The sequence below is a fragment of the Aegilops tauschii genome, chromosome 7, assembly GCF_002575655.3.
Source record: "Aegilops tauschii subsp. strangulata cultivar AL8/78 chromosome 7, Aet v6.0, whole genome shotgun sequence".
NCBI lineage: Eukaryota > Viridiplantae > Streptophyta > Magnoliopsida > Poales > Poaceae > Aegilops > Aegilops tauschii.
The window spans coordinates 441,640,306-441,656,180 of record NC_053041.3 but is presented as its reverse complement, the minus strand read 5'-3'; the positions used below and the strand labels follow the sequence as shown (position 1 = coordinate 441,656,180).

Genomic DNA, 15,875 nt, shown 5'->3' with positions numbered 1-15,875 from the left:
CTTCCAAGACAGGATCACGTACCACTCCGAAGTAGTACGCATCCTCGTCGTCCTACGAGGTTTGGTAGTGACTTGATCTGAAGTTTCATGATCACTATCATAAGCTTCCACTTCAGTTGGTGTAGGTGCCACAGGAACAACTTCCTGTGCCTTGCTACACACTAGTTGAAGTTATGGTTCAATAACCTCATCAAGTCTCCACCATCCTCCCACTCAATTCTTTCGAGAGAAACTTTTCCTCGAGAAAGGACCCGTTTCTAGAAGCAAATACTTTTGCTTCCAGATCTGAAATAGGAGGTATACCCAACTATTTTGGGTATTCTTATGAAGATGCATTTATCTGCTTTGGGTTCGAGCTTATCAGCCTGAAACTTTTTCACATAAGCGTCGCAGCCCCAAACTTTTAAGAAACGACAACTTAGGTTTCTCTAAACGGTGTCGTCTCAACGAAATTGCATGGTGCCCTATTTAAAGTGAATGCGGTTGTCTCTAATGCCTAACCCATAAACGATAGTGGTAATTCGATAAGAGACATCATGGTATGCACCATATCCAATAGGGTGCAGTTATGATGTTCGGACACACCATCACACTGTGGTGTTCCAGGCGGTATTAATTGTGAAACACTTTCCACAATGTCTTAATTGTGTGCCAAACTCGTAACTCAGATACTCATCTCTATGATCATATCACAGACATTTTATCCTCTTGTCACGACGATCTTCAACTTCACTCTGAAATTACTTGAACCTTTCAATAATTCAGACTTGTGTTTCATCAAGTAAATACACTCAGCATCTACTCAAATCATCTGTGAAGTAAGAACATAACGATATCCACTGCATGCCTCAGCACTCATTGGACTGCATACATCAAAATGTATTACTTCCAATAAGTTGCTCTCTTGTTCCATCTTACTGAAAACGAGGCCTTTCAGTCATCTTGCCCATGTGGTATGATTTGCATGTCTCAAGTGATTCAAAATCAAGTGAGTCCAAACGATCCATTAGCATGGAGTTTCTTCATGCATATATACCAATAGACATGGTTCGCATGTCTCAATCTTTTCAAAAACGACTGAGTCCAAAGATCCATCTACATGGAGCTTCTTCATGCGTTCTATACCAATATGACTCAAATGGCAGTGCCACAAGTATGTGGTACTATCATTACTATTTTATATCTTTTGGCACGAACATGTGTATCACTGCGATCGAGATTCATTTTAGGTGCAAGACCATTGAAGGTATTATTCAAATAAACAGAGTAACCATTATTCTCCTTAAATGAATAACCGTATTGCGATAAACATAATCCAATCATGTTTATGCTCAACGCAAACACCAATCTCGATGGTAGAGGGAGCATGCGATGCTTGATCACATCAACCTTGGAAACACTTCCAACACACATCGTCATCTCACCTTTAGCTAGTCTCCATTTATTCCGCAGCTTTTATTTCGAGTTACTAACACTTAGCAACCGAACCGGTATCTAATACCCTGGTGCTGCTAGGAGTACTAGTAAAGTACATATTCATATAATGTATATCCAATATACTTCTGTCGACCTTGCCTGCCTTCTCATCTACCAAGTATCTAGGGTAGTTCTGCTTCAGTGACTGTTCCCCTCATTACAGAAGCACTTAGTCTCGGGTTTGGGTTCAACCTTGGGATTCTTCACTAGAGCAGCAAATGATTTGCCGTTTCATGAAGTATCCCTTTTGCCCTTGCCCTTCTAGAAACTAGTGGTTTTACTAAGCATCAACGATTGATGCTCCTTCTTGATTTCTACTTTCGCGGTGTCAAACATCGCGAGTTGCTCAAGGATCATCATGTCTATCCCTGATATGTTAAAGTTCATCACGAAGCTATAATAGGTTGGTGGCAGTGACTATGGAGGACCATCACTATCTCATCTGGAAGATTAACTCCCACTCGATTCAAGCGATTGTGGCACTCAGACAATCTGAGCACATGCGCAACGATTGAGCTCTTCTCCCTTAGTCTGCAGGCTTAAGAAACTTGTCAGAGGTCTCATATCTCCTGACGTGGGCATTAGTCTGAAATCCCAATTTCAGTCTTCGGAACATCTCATATGTTCTGCGACGTTTCAAAACGTCTTTGGTGCCACAATTCTAAACCGTTAGCATTACGCACTGAACTATCACGTAGTCATCAAAAACGTGTATGTCAGATGTTCCGCAACATCTACAGACGACGCTGAGGTTCAGCACACCGAGCGGTGCATTAAGGACATAAGCCTTCTGTGCAGCAATGAGGACAATCCTCAGTTCATGGACCCAGTCCGCATAATTGCTACTATCAACTTTCAACTAAATTTTCTCTAGGAACATATCTTAAACAGTAGAACTAAAGCGTAAGCTATGACATAATTTGCAAAGACCTTTTGACTATGTTCATGATAATTAAGTTCATCTGATTATTTAATGAACTCCCACTCAGATAGACAACGCTCTAGTCATCTAAGTGATACATGATCCGAGTCAAACTAGGCCATGTCCGATCATCACGTGAGACGGACTAGTCATCATCGGTGAACATCTCCATGTTGATCGCATCTACTATACGACTCATGTTCGACCTTTCGATCTCTTGTGTTCCCAGGCCATGTCTGTACATGCTAGGCTCGTCAAGTCAACCTAAGTGTTTTGCATGTGTTCCGAGGCCATGTCTGTACATGCTAGGCTCGTCAACACCCGTTGTATTCGAACGTTAGAATCTATCACACCCGATCATCACGTGGTGCTTCGAAACAACGAACCTTCGCAACGGTGCACAGTTAGGGGGAATACGTCTCTTGAAATTTTAGTGAGGGATCATCTTATTTATGCTACCGTCGTTCTAAGCAAATAAGATGTAAACATGACAAACATCACATGCAAATCATAAAGTGACGTGATATGGCCAATATCATCTTGCGCCTTTGATCTCCATCTTCGAGGCGCGGCATGATCACCTTCGTCACCGGCATGACACCATGATCTCCATCATCATGATCGCCATCATCGTGTCTTTATGAACTTGTCTCGCCAACTATTACTTCTACTACTATGGCTAACGGTTAGCAATAAAGTAAAGTAATTACATGGCGTTTTCATTGACACGCAGGTCATACAATAAATTAAGACAACTCCTATGGCTCCTGCCGGTTGTCATACTCATCGACATGCAAGTCGTGATTCCTATTACAAGAACATGATCAATCTCATACATCATATATATATATAATTCATCACATCCTTTTGGCCATATCACATCACATAGCATACCCTGCAAAAACAAGTTAGACATCCTCTAATTGTTGTTGCATGTTTTACGTGGCTGCTATGGGATTCTAGCAAGAACGTTTCTTACCTACGCAAAAGCCACAACGTGATATGCCAATTTCTATTTACCCTTCATAAGGACCCTTTTCATCGAATCCAATCCGACTAAAGTGGGAGAGTACAGACACCCGCTAGCCACCTTATGCAACTAGTGCATGTCAGTCGGTGGAACCTGTCTCACGTAAGTGTACGTGTAAGGTCGGTCCGGGCCGCTTCATCCCACGATGCCGCCGAATTAAGATAAGACTAGTAACGGCAAGTAAATTGACAAAATCGACGCCCACAACTACTTTGTGTTCTACTCGTGCATAGAAACTACGCATAGACCTAGCTCATGATGCCACTGTTGGGGAACGTAGCAGAAATTCAAAATTTTCTACGCATCACCAAGATCAATCTATGGAGTAATCTAGCAACGAGGGGAAGGGGAGTGCATCTACATACCATTGTAGATCGCGATGCGGAAGCGTTGCAAGAACGCGGATGAGGGAGTCGTACTCGTAGCGATTCAGATCGCGGTTGATTCCGATCTGAGCACCCAAGAACGGTGCCTCCGCGTTCAACACACGTGCAGCCCGGTGACGTCTCCCACGCCTTGATCCAGCAAGGAGAGAGGGAGAGGTTGGGGAAGACTCCATCCAGTAGCAGCACGACGGCGTGGTGGTGATGGAGGAGCGTGGCAATCCCGCAGGGCTTCGCCAAGCACCGCGGGAGAGGAGGAGGAGGGAGAGGGGTAGGGCTGCGCCGAAAGAGAGACGTTCTCATGTCTTGGGCAGCCCCAAACCTCAACTATATATAGGGGGGGGGGGGCTGCGCCCCCTCTAGGGTTTCCACCCCAAGGGCTGGCGGCCAGCCCTAGATCCCATCTAGGGGGGCGGCCAAGGGGAGGAGAGGGGGGGGGGGGGGGGCGCCACTAGGGTGGGCCTTAAGGCCCATCTGGTCCTAGGGTTTGCCCCCTCCCACTCTCCCATGCGCCTTGGGCCTTGGTGGGGGGCGCACCAGCCCACCTGGGGCTGGTCCCCTCCCACACTTGGCCCATGCAGCCTCCTGGGGCTGGTGGCCCCACTTGGTGGACCCCCGGGACCCTCCCGGTGGTCCCGGTACATTACCGATATCACCCGAAACTTTTCCGGTGACCAAAACAGGACTTCCCATATATAAATCTTTACCTCCGGACCATTCCGGGACTCCTCGTGACGTCCGGGATCTCATCCGGGACTCCGAACAACATTCGGTAACCACGTATATCTTTTCCCTATAACCCTAGCGTCATTGAACCTTAAGTGTGTAGACCCTACGGGTTCGGGAACCATGCAGACATGACCGAGACGTTCTCCGGTCAATAACCAACAGCGGGATCTGGATACCCATGTTGGCTCCCACATGTTCCACGATGATCTCATCGGATGAACCACGATGTCGGGGATTCAATCAATCCCGTATTCAATTCCCTTTGTCTATCGATATGTTACTTGCCCGAGATTCGATCGTCGGTATCCCTATACCTTGTTCAATCTCGTTACCGGCAAGTCTCTTTACTCGTTCCGTAACTCACATCATCCCGTGATCAACTCCTTGGTCACATTGTGCACATTATGATGATGTCCTATCGAGTGGGCCCAGAGATACCTCTCCGTTTACACGGAGTGACAAATCCCAGTCTCGATTCGTGCCAACCCAACAGACACTTTCGGAGATACCTGTAGTGCACCTTTATAGCCACCCAGTTACGTTGTGACGTTGGTACACCCAAAGCATTCATACGGTATCCGGGAGTTGCACAATCTCATGGTCTAAGGAACTGATACTTGACATTAGAAAAGCTCTGAGCAAACGAACTACACGATCTTGTGCTAGGCTTAGGATTGGGTCTCGTCCATCACATCATTCATCCTAATGATGTGATCCCGTTATCAACGACATCCAATGTCCATGGTCAGGAAACCGTAACCATCTTTTGATCAACGAGCTAGTCAACTAGAGGCTTACTAGGGACATGGTGTTGTCTATGTATCCACACATGTATCTGAGTTTCCTATCAATACAATTCTAGCATGGATAATAAACGATTATCGTGAACAAGGAAATATAATAATAACCAATTTATTATTGCCTCTAGGGCATATTTCCAACAGGGATGGGGTTCATGGTGATGGATAGGTGGTGAGACAGAGCCATGGAAGAGGATAGAAGGCAGAGAGACAAAGAGAAGTAGTGAAGTGCAGTGGTGGATAATTAGGGGCTTTGGACTAGGTGGGTGGGACTAATGAATGCTGACAAGCAGTTATGGTGTGTTGCATTTGTCCCTTCATTGACCTTCATTCATGTTGTTCATAATGCAGATCGACAATGCGCACTAGGAGAACTCCAGGAGCAAGCATGTAGTGTCGACCGAAGAGAAGGGCAAGGAGGTGGTGGAGCACGCCAACACCCCCAAGTCGGCAAGCAACTTCGACCATCTCCATGAGGAGGCTGAGCCAACCCACTTTTTCAAGGTCATCCTTGCACCGAATCTGGAGTGTCTACTGATGCCACTGGACTTCACCAAGCACTTCCCCGCCGCCCCTTAGGAATTCAAGCTCAAGACCAACATCGGTTGCACCTGGAGGGTGACGGTCCTGGTGATCAACGGGACAGTCACCCTTGACCAAGGTTGGTCCCCCTTCGCCACTGTTCACCAAATCAAGACTGGGTACCTTGTCACTTTCAAGTTGCTGACTCCCAGCACCTTCAAGTTGATCGTCTTCAACAAAGCCGACGCCAAGGTGGTGACGATGTGCAAGAAGCACGATGTGGCCTTTGCCATGGATGTCTAGAAAGTTCACTCTTGTGTGGTTTGCTTCATTTTAGTGTTGAACGGTTTGTTTAAGACTATGTTGAATTATGTGCCACTATGTTGAACTCGCTGCTATCTATGTCCTACTTGCGAGTGTGCTGGTAAGCTCAGAACTCCTGAAGGAGGTTATCAGACAACATGCATTGCATCTAACCAAACAACCTGACTTACGTTTCTGCCTAAACAAGCCAGCAACCAAACAACGGGACTTGCGTTTCTTCGCCACCAGGTTGGGGGTATGCAGGCAACCACAATATGTGCATATGATTTTTTTGTCTACATTTGCTCAACCAGAGCCAACTGAGAGAAATATGCAAAGTGTCAAAGGATGATGGACACAACCAAACACGCCCTGAAGAAATAAAGTGGAGGACCTTCAAACTGTGACTCGAGGACACACAAATGACTTTCTGTTATGGCCTCGGATGCAACAAAGAAGAAGAAACTCGAGGACCATGTTCATCTCATTTCTCCACAATTACTTAGTTTACACGCTCCTTGTGTTTTCCGGTTCCTAGTAAGGGCATCTTCAACACTGACCCACAAAATTTGCTCCGGTTGTCTTTTGGGTGGGTCGGGGATGTCAGAGTCCTACGTGTCTGCTATCCGGACTCCCGCAACCCCCCCCCCCCCCCCCCCCCCCCCCCCACACACACACACTTTTGGTTTCAGTTTGCCAGAAAAAAGTGAACTGAACCGCTCGGTGGACAATATAAGTCCACACTGGATGGCACAACACATCCAGACAACGCGATCCGGACGTATGCGGGCGGTTTGAGGGTCCGTTGAAAATGCCCTAATCAAGTGGTACAATGTTGGTCCTCGAGCGGTGAAGCTGATCACACGAATGTAAAACTTGAGATCAGTGTTAAATTTTTTCGAGTAGTAGTGTTGGTTTATAAATTGCCAACAACTACATAATACGGGAGCATATATGTGACTAATATACGGCAATGTGCAACGAATCAGAATTTCTGTACAATTAACCTTCTCATATGAATATGGCTTTAGGAGCCTGAGGAGTATATGTATGCCATGTTGCCATGATATCAGTGCGTAGGACGTAGGTACGTTCTTTTCCCAGCTACAAAATTGACCTGCCTATCATCCTTAGCATGCTGCATGCACAGTGTTACTAAATCTTGTGCATCCACAAACAAAAATACAGAAGACAAACAATGCATGGCGGTTCTCCAAGCTGTTCTTTTTCTGCACTTCGTAGCTGATGGCGCGGTTCTTTGCAACTGATCGATCGATCTCTGCGCTCGATCGATTTCCTGACCAGAGTCCTCACACCTCGATGCCGCTCTGCGAGACCCGGTCGTCGGGCGGGCTGATGGTGATCCAGAGCAGGGAGACGGTGATGGAGATGAGCCCCGCCCAGACGTAGACGATGGTCGGCGTGCGGCCCCGGCGGCCCATGAGGCCCTTGGCGAACGGGTAGTAGTGCGCCAGCACCCAGAAGCTGAAGAACCCGCCGCCCAGCAGCTTGCTGTACTGCGGGATCTCCGCGTACACGCAGCGCGACACGCCCACCACCATGGCTATGATGTTGATCCCGATGATGGCCAGCGGCGGGATGAAGAGCGACGTCCACTTGATGAGGTACAGCTCCGCGAACGGGTCGTCGTCGTCCTCCGCCGCCGCCTTCGCCGTCAGCGTGAACGATATCTCGATGCCGGCGGCCACCTTGAGCAGGCCCTGCAGCACGGCCGCCAGGTGCGCCGACGTGCCCCCGATCACCCAGAACTGCTCGTTGCGCCACCACTCCTCCAGCCCTATCCCGGACCACTTCACCTCCAGTAGGCACAGCAGCACGAGCGTGACGGTGATCAGCAGGAGGTAGCAGAGGAAGGTCGGGTCCAGCGTGGCCACGATGAACTGCCCGGAGAAGAGGGAGAGCGCCGGCAGGAGGCAGTACATGATGAGGAAGAGGGACGTGAACGGGTAGATGCCGACGTTGATGTACGACATGCGCTGCAGGAACATGAGCCGGCGGGACGCGAGCATCGCGTTGTTCTTGGAGAAGAAGATCTCCACGGACCCCGTCGCCCACCGGAGCACTTGGTGGAGCCGGTCGGTGAGGTTGATGGGCGCCGTGCCCCGGAACGCGTCGCGCTTCGTGATGCAGTACACGGAGCGCCACCCGCGGTTGTGCATCCGGTACCCGGTCACCACGTCCTCCGTCACGGAGCCGTAGATCCAGCCGACGCGCAGCCCCCACTCCGTGTTGTCCTCGTACCAGCAGGAGATCACCGAGACGGCCTCCGCCACGGTGGCGGCGTCGAGCGGCGGCCGCGGCATGAGCAGCGCGCCGGCCGGGCGGCCGTTCCGGACCGAGGGGTGATCCGCCAGCGGCCTACCCTGGTACTCGGCCACGGCGATGGACTCGATGAACATCTTGGACTTGCCGAACCGCTGCGGCGCCTCGTGGTCCGGGTGGTCGGACAGCGGGCGGAGCTCGTCGGCGATGCCGTCCCCAGAGCGTGCGTGCGGGTCGATGGGTACCCTGGTTTGGCCGACCAAGCCGTGGTACTCGACCGCACGCGGCGGGTTGAAGCCGTAGATGGCGTAGCGGCGGAAGAGGCAGCCGGTGCCGACGTACATGGGCCCCTGGAGGCCGTCGAGCGCGCGCATGTTGCCGTCGAAGAAGACGGTGTTGTGGTTAGCGTAGCGGTCGGAGGGGTCGATGCCCTCGAAGCGCTGCGGGAACTGGATGTAGCAGATGCGGTCGCCGCCGCGGTCGAGCATGTAGCACATGGCCTCCCGGATGGCCTGGCAGTTGTACACGTAGTGGTCGCAGTCGAAGTTGAGCATGAAGGGCCCATTGGACAAGACCGCGGACGCGCGCACCATGGCGTTCATGGCGCCCGCCTTCTTGTTGTGGTCGTACCCCGGCCGCTTCTCCCGCGACAGGTACACGAACATGGGGATGCGCACGTCCACGTTCGTGAAGTCCAGGTACGCGTGATCGTCCGCATCCCCGTACACCACGTCATGGTGTGGGTTCTTGATCATCACCTAATCGGTTGACAAGATCGTAACATGAACATGCATGCCTGCGCACCAAAATTACTTGTGAAACGGAATGGTCGGTGTTGATGGAGACCTGGATGATGCTGGCGTGGTCGCCCTTGCCGTGGTCGGGGGCGGAGTCGAGCCAGGTGCCGGGCCAGTGGGTGCCGTCGGCCATCCAGGTGGCCTTGACGGGGGGCGGGGCGGCATCGGACGAGGCGGCGGCCGTCTCACGGGCGATTTTGCGCTCGTGGGCGTTCATGGCCTTCGCGCGCCGTTTGATGGCCTCGGGGAGGTCATTGATACGCACCTTGTACTCGTCGTACTCGCGCTTGATCCAGCGCCGGTCCTTGACGAAGTCCGGCCGCTTCTTGCCTTTCGTGGGGTCGCCCTTCTGGGTGAAGTACGCCTCCGGGTTGCGCGGCTCGATGGAGTGCTTGCGGCAGAAGGGCACCCACACCTTGGCGTAGGCGCAGGCCTCCGCCATGGCCTCGAAGGTGAGCAGCGCGCCGCCATCGTCCGAGATGTAGACGAAGAGCTTCTCCACCGGGTAGTCGGTGGCGAGGATGGAGAGCAGCGTGTTGGCGGTGACGAGCGGCGGCTCCTTGTAGGGGTCGGCGGTGGAGATGAAGACGTCGAGCCCCGGCAGGTCGGAGCGGCCCGTCGGGTTGGACGGCGTCTTGGACTCGAACTTCTCCCGGAGCGCGGCCAGGTCGGCGGCGCGGTTGATGGGGTTCAGCTTGGGCATCTGGTCCAGGAGCCAGGACAAGGCGAACCAGTACTCGCACACGATGGAGATCCCCCACAGCCACATCGCGTCCGGGTTGGGGTTCGTCGCGCGCCATACCAAGAAGAGAAACAGCGCCACGAACCGCACCAGCACCAGCAACCTGCCCACGCAAATCCCCGCGCCGCTTCAAAATTTAAATCACGTGCCGTGTCGCAACATTTTGATTGAAATTTCTGGAGTTTTGCAAACCTGTAGGGGCTTAGAATGCCCGGAGGAATGGCCACCTTCCGGCTCAGCGGCTTCCAGGGCTTGTCGACGAGGTCCTCCATCTTGACGCTGCCGCCGCCCATGCCGGCGCCGTCGTCGTTGTCGTCCTGCGGCCAGTAGGCGTTCCCGATGCCGTACGTGCCCTGGGTCTCGAACAGCCACCGGTTGTGGTCGAATTCCCCGGTCTGGCTCCGCACCAGCAACGACTTGGACGGCGACGCCACCTGCTCCGTGGAAAGCCGACGTTCCATCTTGGCGCCGCCGGCCGCGCCATCGTCGCCACTCCGGCGGTTCACGAGCTTGGAGCCCGAGGTGTAGCGTGGCAAGGGAAGGTTCTCCGGCTTGGTGGAGCCCCCGGACGCGGGAGTGGGCGCGGCGCCTGGCTGGTTGTCCGGGGTGGGCGGCATGAAGACCGTGTAGTTGGTATGGTCGCTTGCCATGGTGGAGCGCTCGGGCGAGATGTCGATGTCGTCAGCGTTGTCGTTGGAGAGGCCGGCGAGGCGCTCGTTCGACGTCCGATGGACGCTATAGCCTGCTGCCGGTAGCTTCGGCACGGACGGCGACGGGCGGGAGCGTTCCTCCTAGGTTGCTACGGCCGGTTTGGTGCCATGCTCCCCGCCATTGTTGCAAACTGAGTCCCACATGGAGAGGGAGATGTTTGCATGGCTTGGAGGGAATTGTGCTGGAGGGACGGATCGAGATGTGGAGTGGCGACACTTTCGGAGACCGGAAGCGTCGAGGGAGAAAGGCGCTGTCATGCATGCACTCGTGCAATCGAATAGCTAGCGTTCAGACGAAAGTGCATTTCTGCTCGAAATGTTTTCAGAAAAATCCAATTTCTTTTGGGAGAAACATTGACAAAAATTCTAAGTGCTTGCAAAACTTTGTGGTGGAATCACATTTTTAAGGCGTGGCAAAAAAAAAAAAACAATTCAGTGCTTCAAAACGCTTTTGAATGTAGCATTTTCAGAGTACTGTTTTTTTTCCACGTCTTTTAGGAATGTGATTTCATGACGAATTTTCGCAAGCACTTAAAACTTTTGTCGATAAAAAATAGAATTTTTTGATTTTTTTTCTTCTGATTTTACTGTTCAAGCTCGGTGCAGAAACTCTGCGTCCGTGTTCAGATTCCTTTTCAGGAATTCTTTCTTGTCCGCTGTTCGGCATGCATGCAAAGTTTTCAAAGATTACATGTACTAAAAGATTATTATTCCCTCTGTAAACAAAATATAAGAGCGTTTAGATCATTACTTTCGTGTTCTAAACGGTCTTATATTTCTTTAAATTAGTTATGTGCAAAAGGGAAGGAAAATAGGACTGCCACATACAAAAAAAGAACATGGCAAAAAAAGGTGATATTCGACAATTCATCATTTTTAGCACAACTCACTAGGTTTTATTGATTAATGATCACCCAGGGGGTCCCAGCCCTTGATCTAAAGAAGAAGCAAACCAAGCTAGGTAGTGCCGTTGTGGGCTTCATAGTTTTAGCCTCTTTGTTCATGAACAAAATTATAAGAGGTAAGTGATGATCTACGAGTGCTAAATTATTTGATGAAATCTTCATATTTCTCCCCTTTCTTTGTAGCAATATTGTTGATGACGTTAAACAACCTGATGCAATGTGCAAGTCCTGTAGATAAAGGTCCATCGCCAACGCTAGTCCTTCCCGGCAAGCAAGAGCCTTCAAAGTTGCAGGATCTATTACACACGGCATTACTAGGGCGACACACCCAAGTATGCTCCCTGATCATCACGAGTTCACGACAAAAGGCCGCGATAATGCCAGTAGATTCCGGCCTGGAAACACCATCGTCCACAATAATATTTCCACATCAGAGGGAGGAAACTTCCATATATTAACCGGAGCAGGCGAGGCAGTGGAACTAGTTGTCCTAGGAGCTTTGAGATTGTTCAAATCATCCAACTGGTTGATATACCTGGTCACTAATTCATGAGTTTGGAAAGGACTTTCAAAAATGTCATCATGAATTGCCTTTCTCCTTGTTGCCCATATAACCCATAATGTCACCACTTGGCGATAATGACTCGAACATAACAAACAATCATGTCTTTGGATTCAGCTTTGTTGTAGCTATAATATGATCAAGCATATCTCCACCAACGAGTGTACAAACGCAATGGAACATGGTGCACTCAGGGAATTGCGCCATAAATCCACAGCGCCACACAACAAACAGAAGCTGCTCATGCCCATCCGCATGTGATGGCAGTCATCCTCAGATGGGAGAGAAACTTGAGCAAGGCGCCATAAGAACATACGAACTTTTGCAGGCACTTCAACCTTCCATTATTTGCGCCACCTAGATTGCTCGATGGCTGGATTTGAAAATCCAGGGCGGTCTTCTAGCCAAACTTCTCTTCAACATTTTGTTGCCACTAACATACGATATGCCAACCTAACTGAAAACCAGCCATTACGCCCAAAATTCCACGACCAGAAATCATGTTGTACACTAATGACCCACAAGTATAGGGGATCAATCGTAGTCCTTTTGATAAGTAAGAGTGTCGAAACCAACGAGAAGCGGAAGGAAATGACAAACGGTTTTCAGCAAGGTAATTTCTGCAAGCACTGAAATTGTCGGTAACGAGTAGTTTGATAGCAAGATAATTTCTAACAGACAAGTAACGATAACGGTAAATAAAGTGCAGCAAGGTAGCTCAATCCTTTTTGTAGAAAAGGATAGGCCAAAACGGTCTCTTATAATAAGCAAAGCATTCTTGAGGGCACACGGGTATTTAATCTAGTCACTTTCATCATGTTGGTTTGATTCGCGTTCACTACTTTGATAATTTGATATGTGATTAGACCAGTGCTTGGGTGCTGTTCTTACTTGAACAAGCCCCCCACCTATGATTAACCCCCTCGCAAGCATCTGCAACTACAAGAAAAGTATTAAAATAAAATCTAACCATAGCATTAAACATATGGATCTAAATCAGTCCCTTACGAAGTAGCGCATAAACTAGAGTTTAAGCTTCTGTCACTATAACAACCCATCATCTAATAACTACTCCGTAATGCATTCCCTTAGGCCCAAAGATAGTGAAGTGTCATGTAGTCGACGTTCACATGTGTAGCGATCCGACCTCAAATGGTCAAATCTCTGTGCATAAGTGTCATACCTGGATCGGTAATGCTGACACACACAGTACTTGAAGGATTTATAACAGAGTGCAACTACACACTTATTACATCGAATGTCTCAAAAGAGAACTTATTACAATAATATATGGCTTAAAGTCATCTAAATAAGATATCTGCGGAAGCATCGAAGGTAAATGAGTCCATCAACTTCAACGGCATAGCTGAGTGCACGACAACGACCTAGCGCACATTACTCTTCGTCTGAAAAGTCTGCAACACAATACGTTGCAGCCCGAAATGGGTCAGCACATGGAATATGCTGGCAAAATAACACACTAGAGCAATGAACATGGTAAATGCTATCACTACATGCATATATGGCTAGTGGAGGCTCTATGGTTATAATGTTTTGCGAAAAGCCAAATTTTCCCTACAACAAAGGAATATATTTTATTTAACTATCATGGTAGTTGAAACATTGAGAAGGTTCCTCCAACTCAATCCCAATTAAGCAACATTTAGAACCCAACAAATTAATTTAGAGTGATGAGATCAACATGATAATTCAAGAACCAGATACTCAAGATGTCCATAACCAGGGACACGGCTAACCATGATTAGTTTGTACAGTCTGCAGAGGTTTGCGCACTTTTCCCCACAAGACTCAATCTCCTCCGTTGAATTTCTCGCTATACATGGTGTTTGAGAAACGGATGACCGAGACACCGTCTTTCAGAAACATTAACTCTTTACTCTGGGTAGACAGTACCACCTACTTTCCCCTACATCTTCTAGCCTACCACTGAAAGAGGTCACGCAACATACTCAACTATGCTAGAGCCCATAATGGCTTGTGGCTGCACACGGAAGTTTCTAGCATGAAAAATCTTATGATCCCTTTGAGCCTGGGTGGCGAACCGTAGGATGATCACACGGGTACTCCGGGATATCCCAGGACAACACTGGATTCTCCAGGTGCCCGCAACCAATCCACCCAGTTGTGTATTTAGGTAGCCACCTTAAGTTAACCATTAATTAACAATCTCACATCTGTCATGGATACACTCAAACCAAACCACGTCTACGAGCATAGCATGGCAGTATAAGCATAACGTAGAAGTAACTCCCAAGGGTTTGATAATAAAAGGGCATTAGGTTCTACCTCATCATCTACTTCCCAATACCCACAATTTAATCACATCCTAATCATGCAGTGTTTGAGGATTGTAACTAATGCATAAAAACTGGGTAATAAAGAAGTATGATCAATGTGTTACTTGCCTTGCTGACGATCTGCAAACCCTAGAGACTCGTAGTAGCACGCTTCGCACTCCGGGAATTCTATCGCAAACAAAAAATAGCATACATAAGAACTCAAGCATAGATGCAAGGATAAAACTCAGATGAGAAAGATAAAATCTGAAAGTGCAACTGAAGAGCCTCGATTTGCAAAAAGAATCAATCGAACAGGAGCTACGGAACTGAAACTACGATCAAAAGAAGTTCGAAATCAAATCTGCTTGAACCAAATTTTAAATTGTCAAAATCATGTTCAAGTTGTTTAACCGGAAAGAGGGGTTCGAGACGAAGATTTTGGCGTTGGTGTCACTGGATTTGGATGAACAGTTAAAAAGTTGCAAGGGTTTGAAGATCCGGGGCTAATCTGCGAGAAAATGTAATCGCGGATAGGTCCCTGGCGAAAATAAAACAGAAAAAGAAAAATCTACGGGACGAACGTCCACTAACAGAGACCAATGAACGATTTCGTTTGCTATAGAAACTAAACAAACGAACGTTCGTAAAATAAGTCTAACCGAAGAAAACCGATCTAGGGTTAAAAAAACCGTGGCGGCTTTTTGCGGTTTTTTACCGGTTCACGATGGAAACCGGCTGCGGTGGGCGGGATCCGAACGGCGGCAGCGGCGTCGCGGGTCAACGGCGGCGAGGCGAGGCGACGACGCGGCGGCAGCGGCAACGGGACGGCGGCTGCGGCGGCGCTGGTGGCGCGGCTGGCGATGTGGGGGAGAGGCGGCGGCGGGTGGCATTTATAAAGAGGGGGGTGCGGGTGGCTTGAGGGAGGTGCTGGTGGCGGCGGAGTCCGGGCGGGACACGGCGGCGGCGCGGCTCGGGACTCCGTCCCTAGTCGGAGCGGGAGGCGGTGCGGGGTGCGGGGCGCTGGGCCGTTGGCCCAGTCGGGCGACGCGTTTTTTTAAAATAAATTTCGCCAAAAAGGGAAAATCCTAAATAGATATATAAAAAATTTAAAAAAAATCCAAAAAAAATTTTCACCGTCTAAATAAAATATTTAGAACAAAGTGAACATTTTTCTGGCCTAAAGTGCAATTTTAAGAAAATGCATATTTTCTAATTCAAATAAAATAGCAATAAAATCAAAATAAAATTATTTATTTGATTTTAGTATTTTTATCCAATATTTCTTTTATTTTGGAGAAGTCATATTTTCTCCTCTCTTTTATTTTTAATATTGGAAATATTTTTTCGGAGGGAAAAATTATTAAAACCAAAATGATCCTCTTTTCAAATTTGAGAAAACTTCAAATATGAA

General features: G+C 48.8%; 1 protein-coding gene across 1 annotated transcript; it reads right to left on the bottom strand.

Moving 5' to 3' along the window:
* Positions 1–7,475: 7,475 nt before the first annotated feature.
* LOC109760945 (putative cellulose synthase-like protein D5) lies at positions 7,476–10,652 on the bottom strand. The gene is made up of 3 exons (XM_020319735.2): positions 10,180–10,652; positions 9,295–10,090; positions 7,476–9,206 (listed from the first exon to the last, which is right to left on the bottom strand). Exons 1-3 carry the CDS (start codon positions 10,635–10,637, stop codon positions 7,476–7,478), a joined length of 2,985 nt encoding a protein of 994 aa, XP_020175324.1. The 5' UTR covers positions 10,638–10,652.
* Positions 10,653–15,875: the final 5,223 nt, after the last annotated feature.

Excerpts from the sequence above, each read along its gene's own strand:
- LOC109760945 (XM_020319735.2), bottom strand. The coding sequence starts at position 10,637 with ATGGCAAGCGACCATACCAACTACACGGTCTTCATGCCGCCCACCCCG. Across the intron at positions 10,091-10,179 it reads GGCATTCTAAGCCCCTACAG|GTTGCTGGTGCTGGTGCGGT; the intron begins GTTTGCAAAACT and ends TTGCGTGGGCAG. Across the intron at positions 9,207-9,294 it reads ACCACGCCAGCATCATCCAG|GTGATGATCAAGAACCCACA; the intron begins GTCTCCATCAAC and ends TCAACCGATTAG.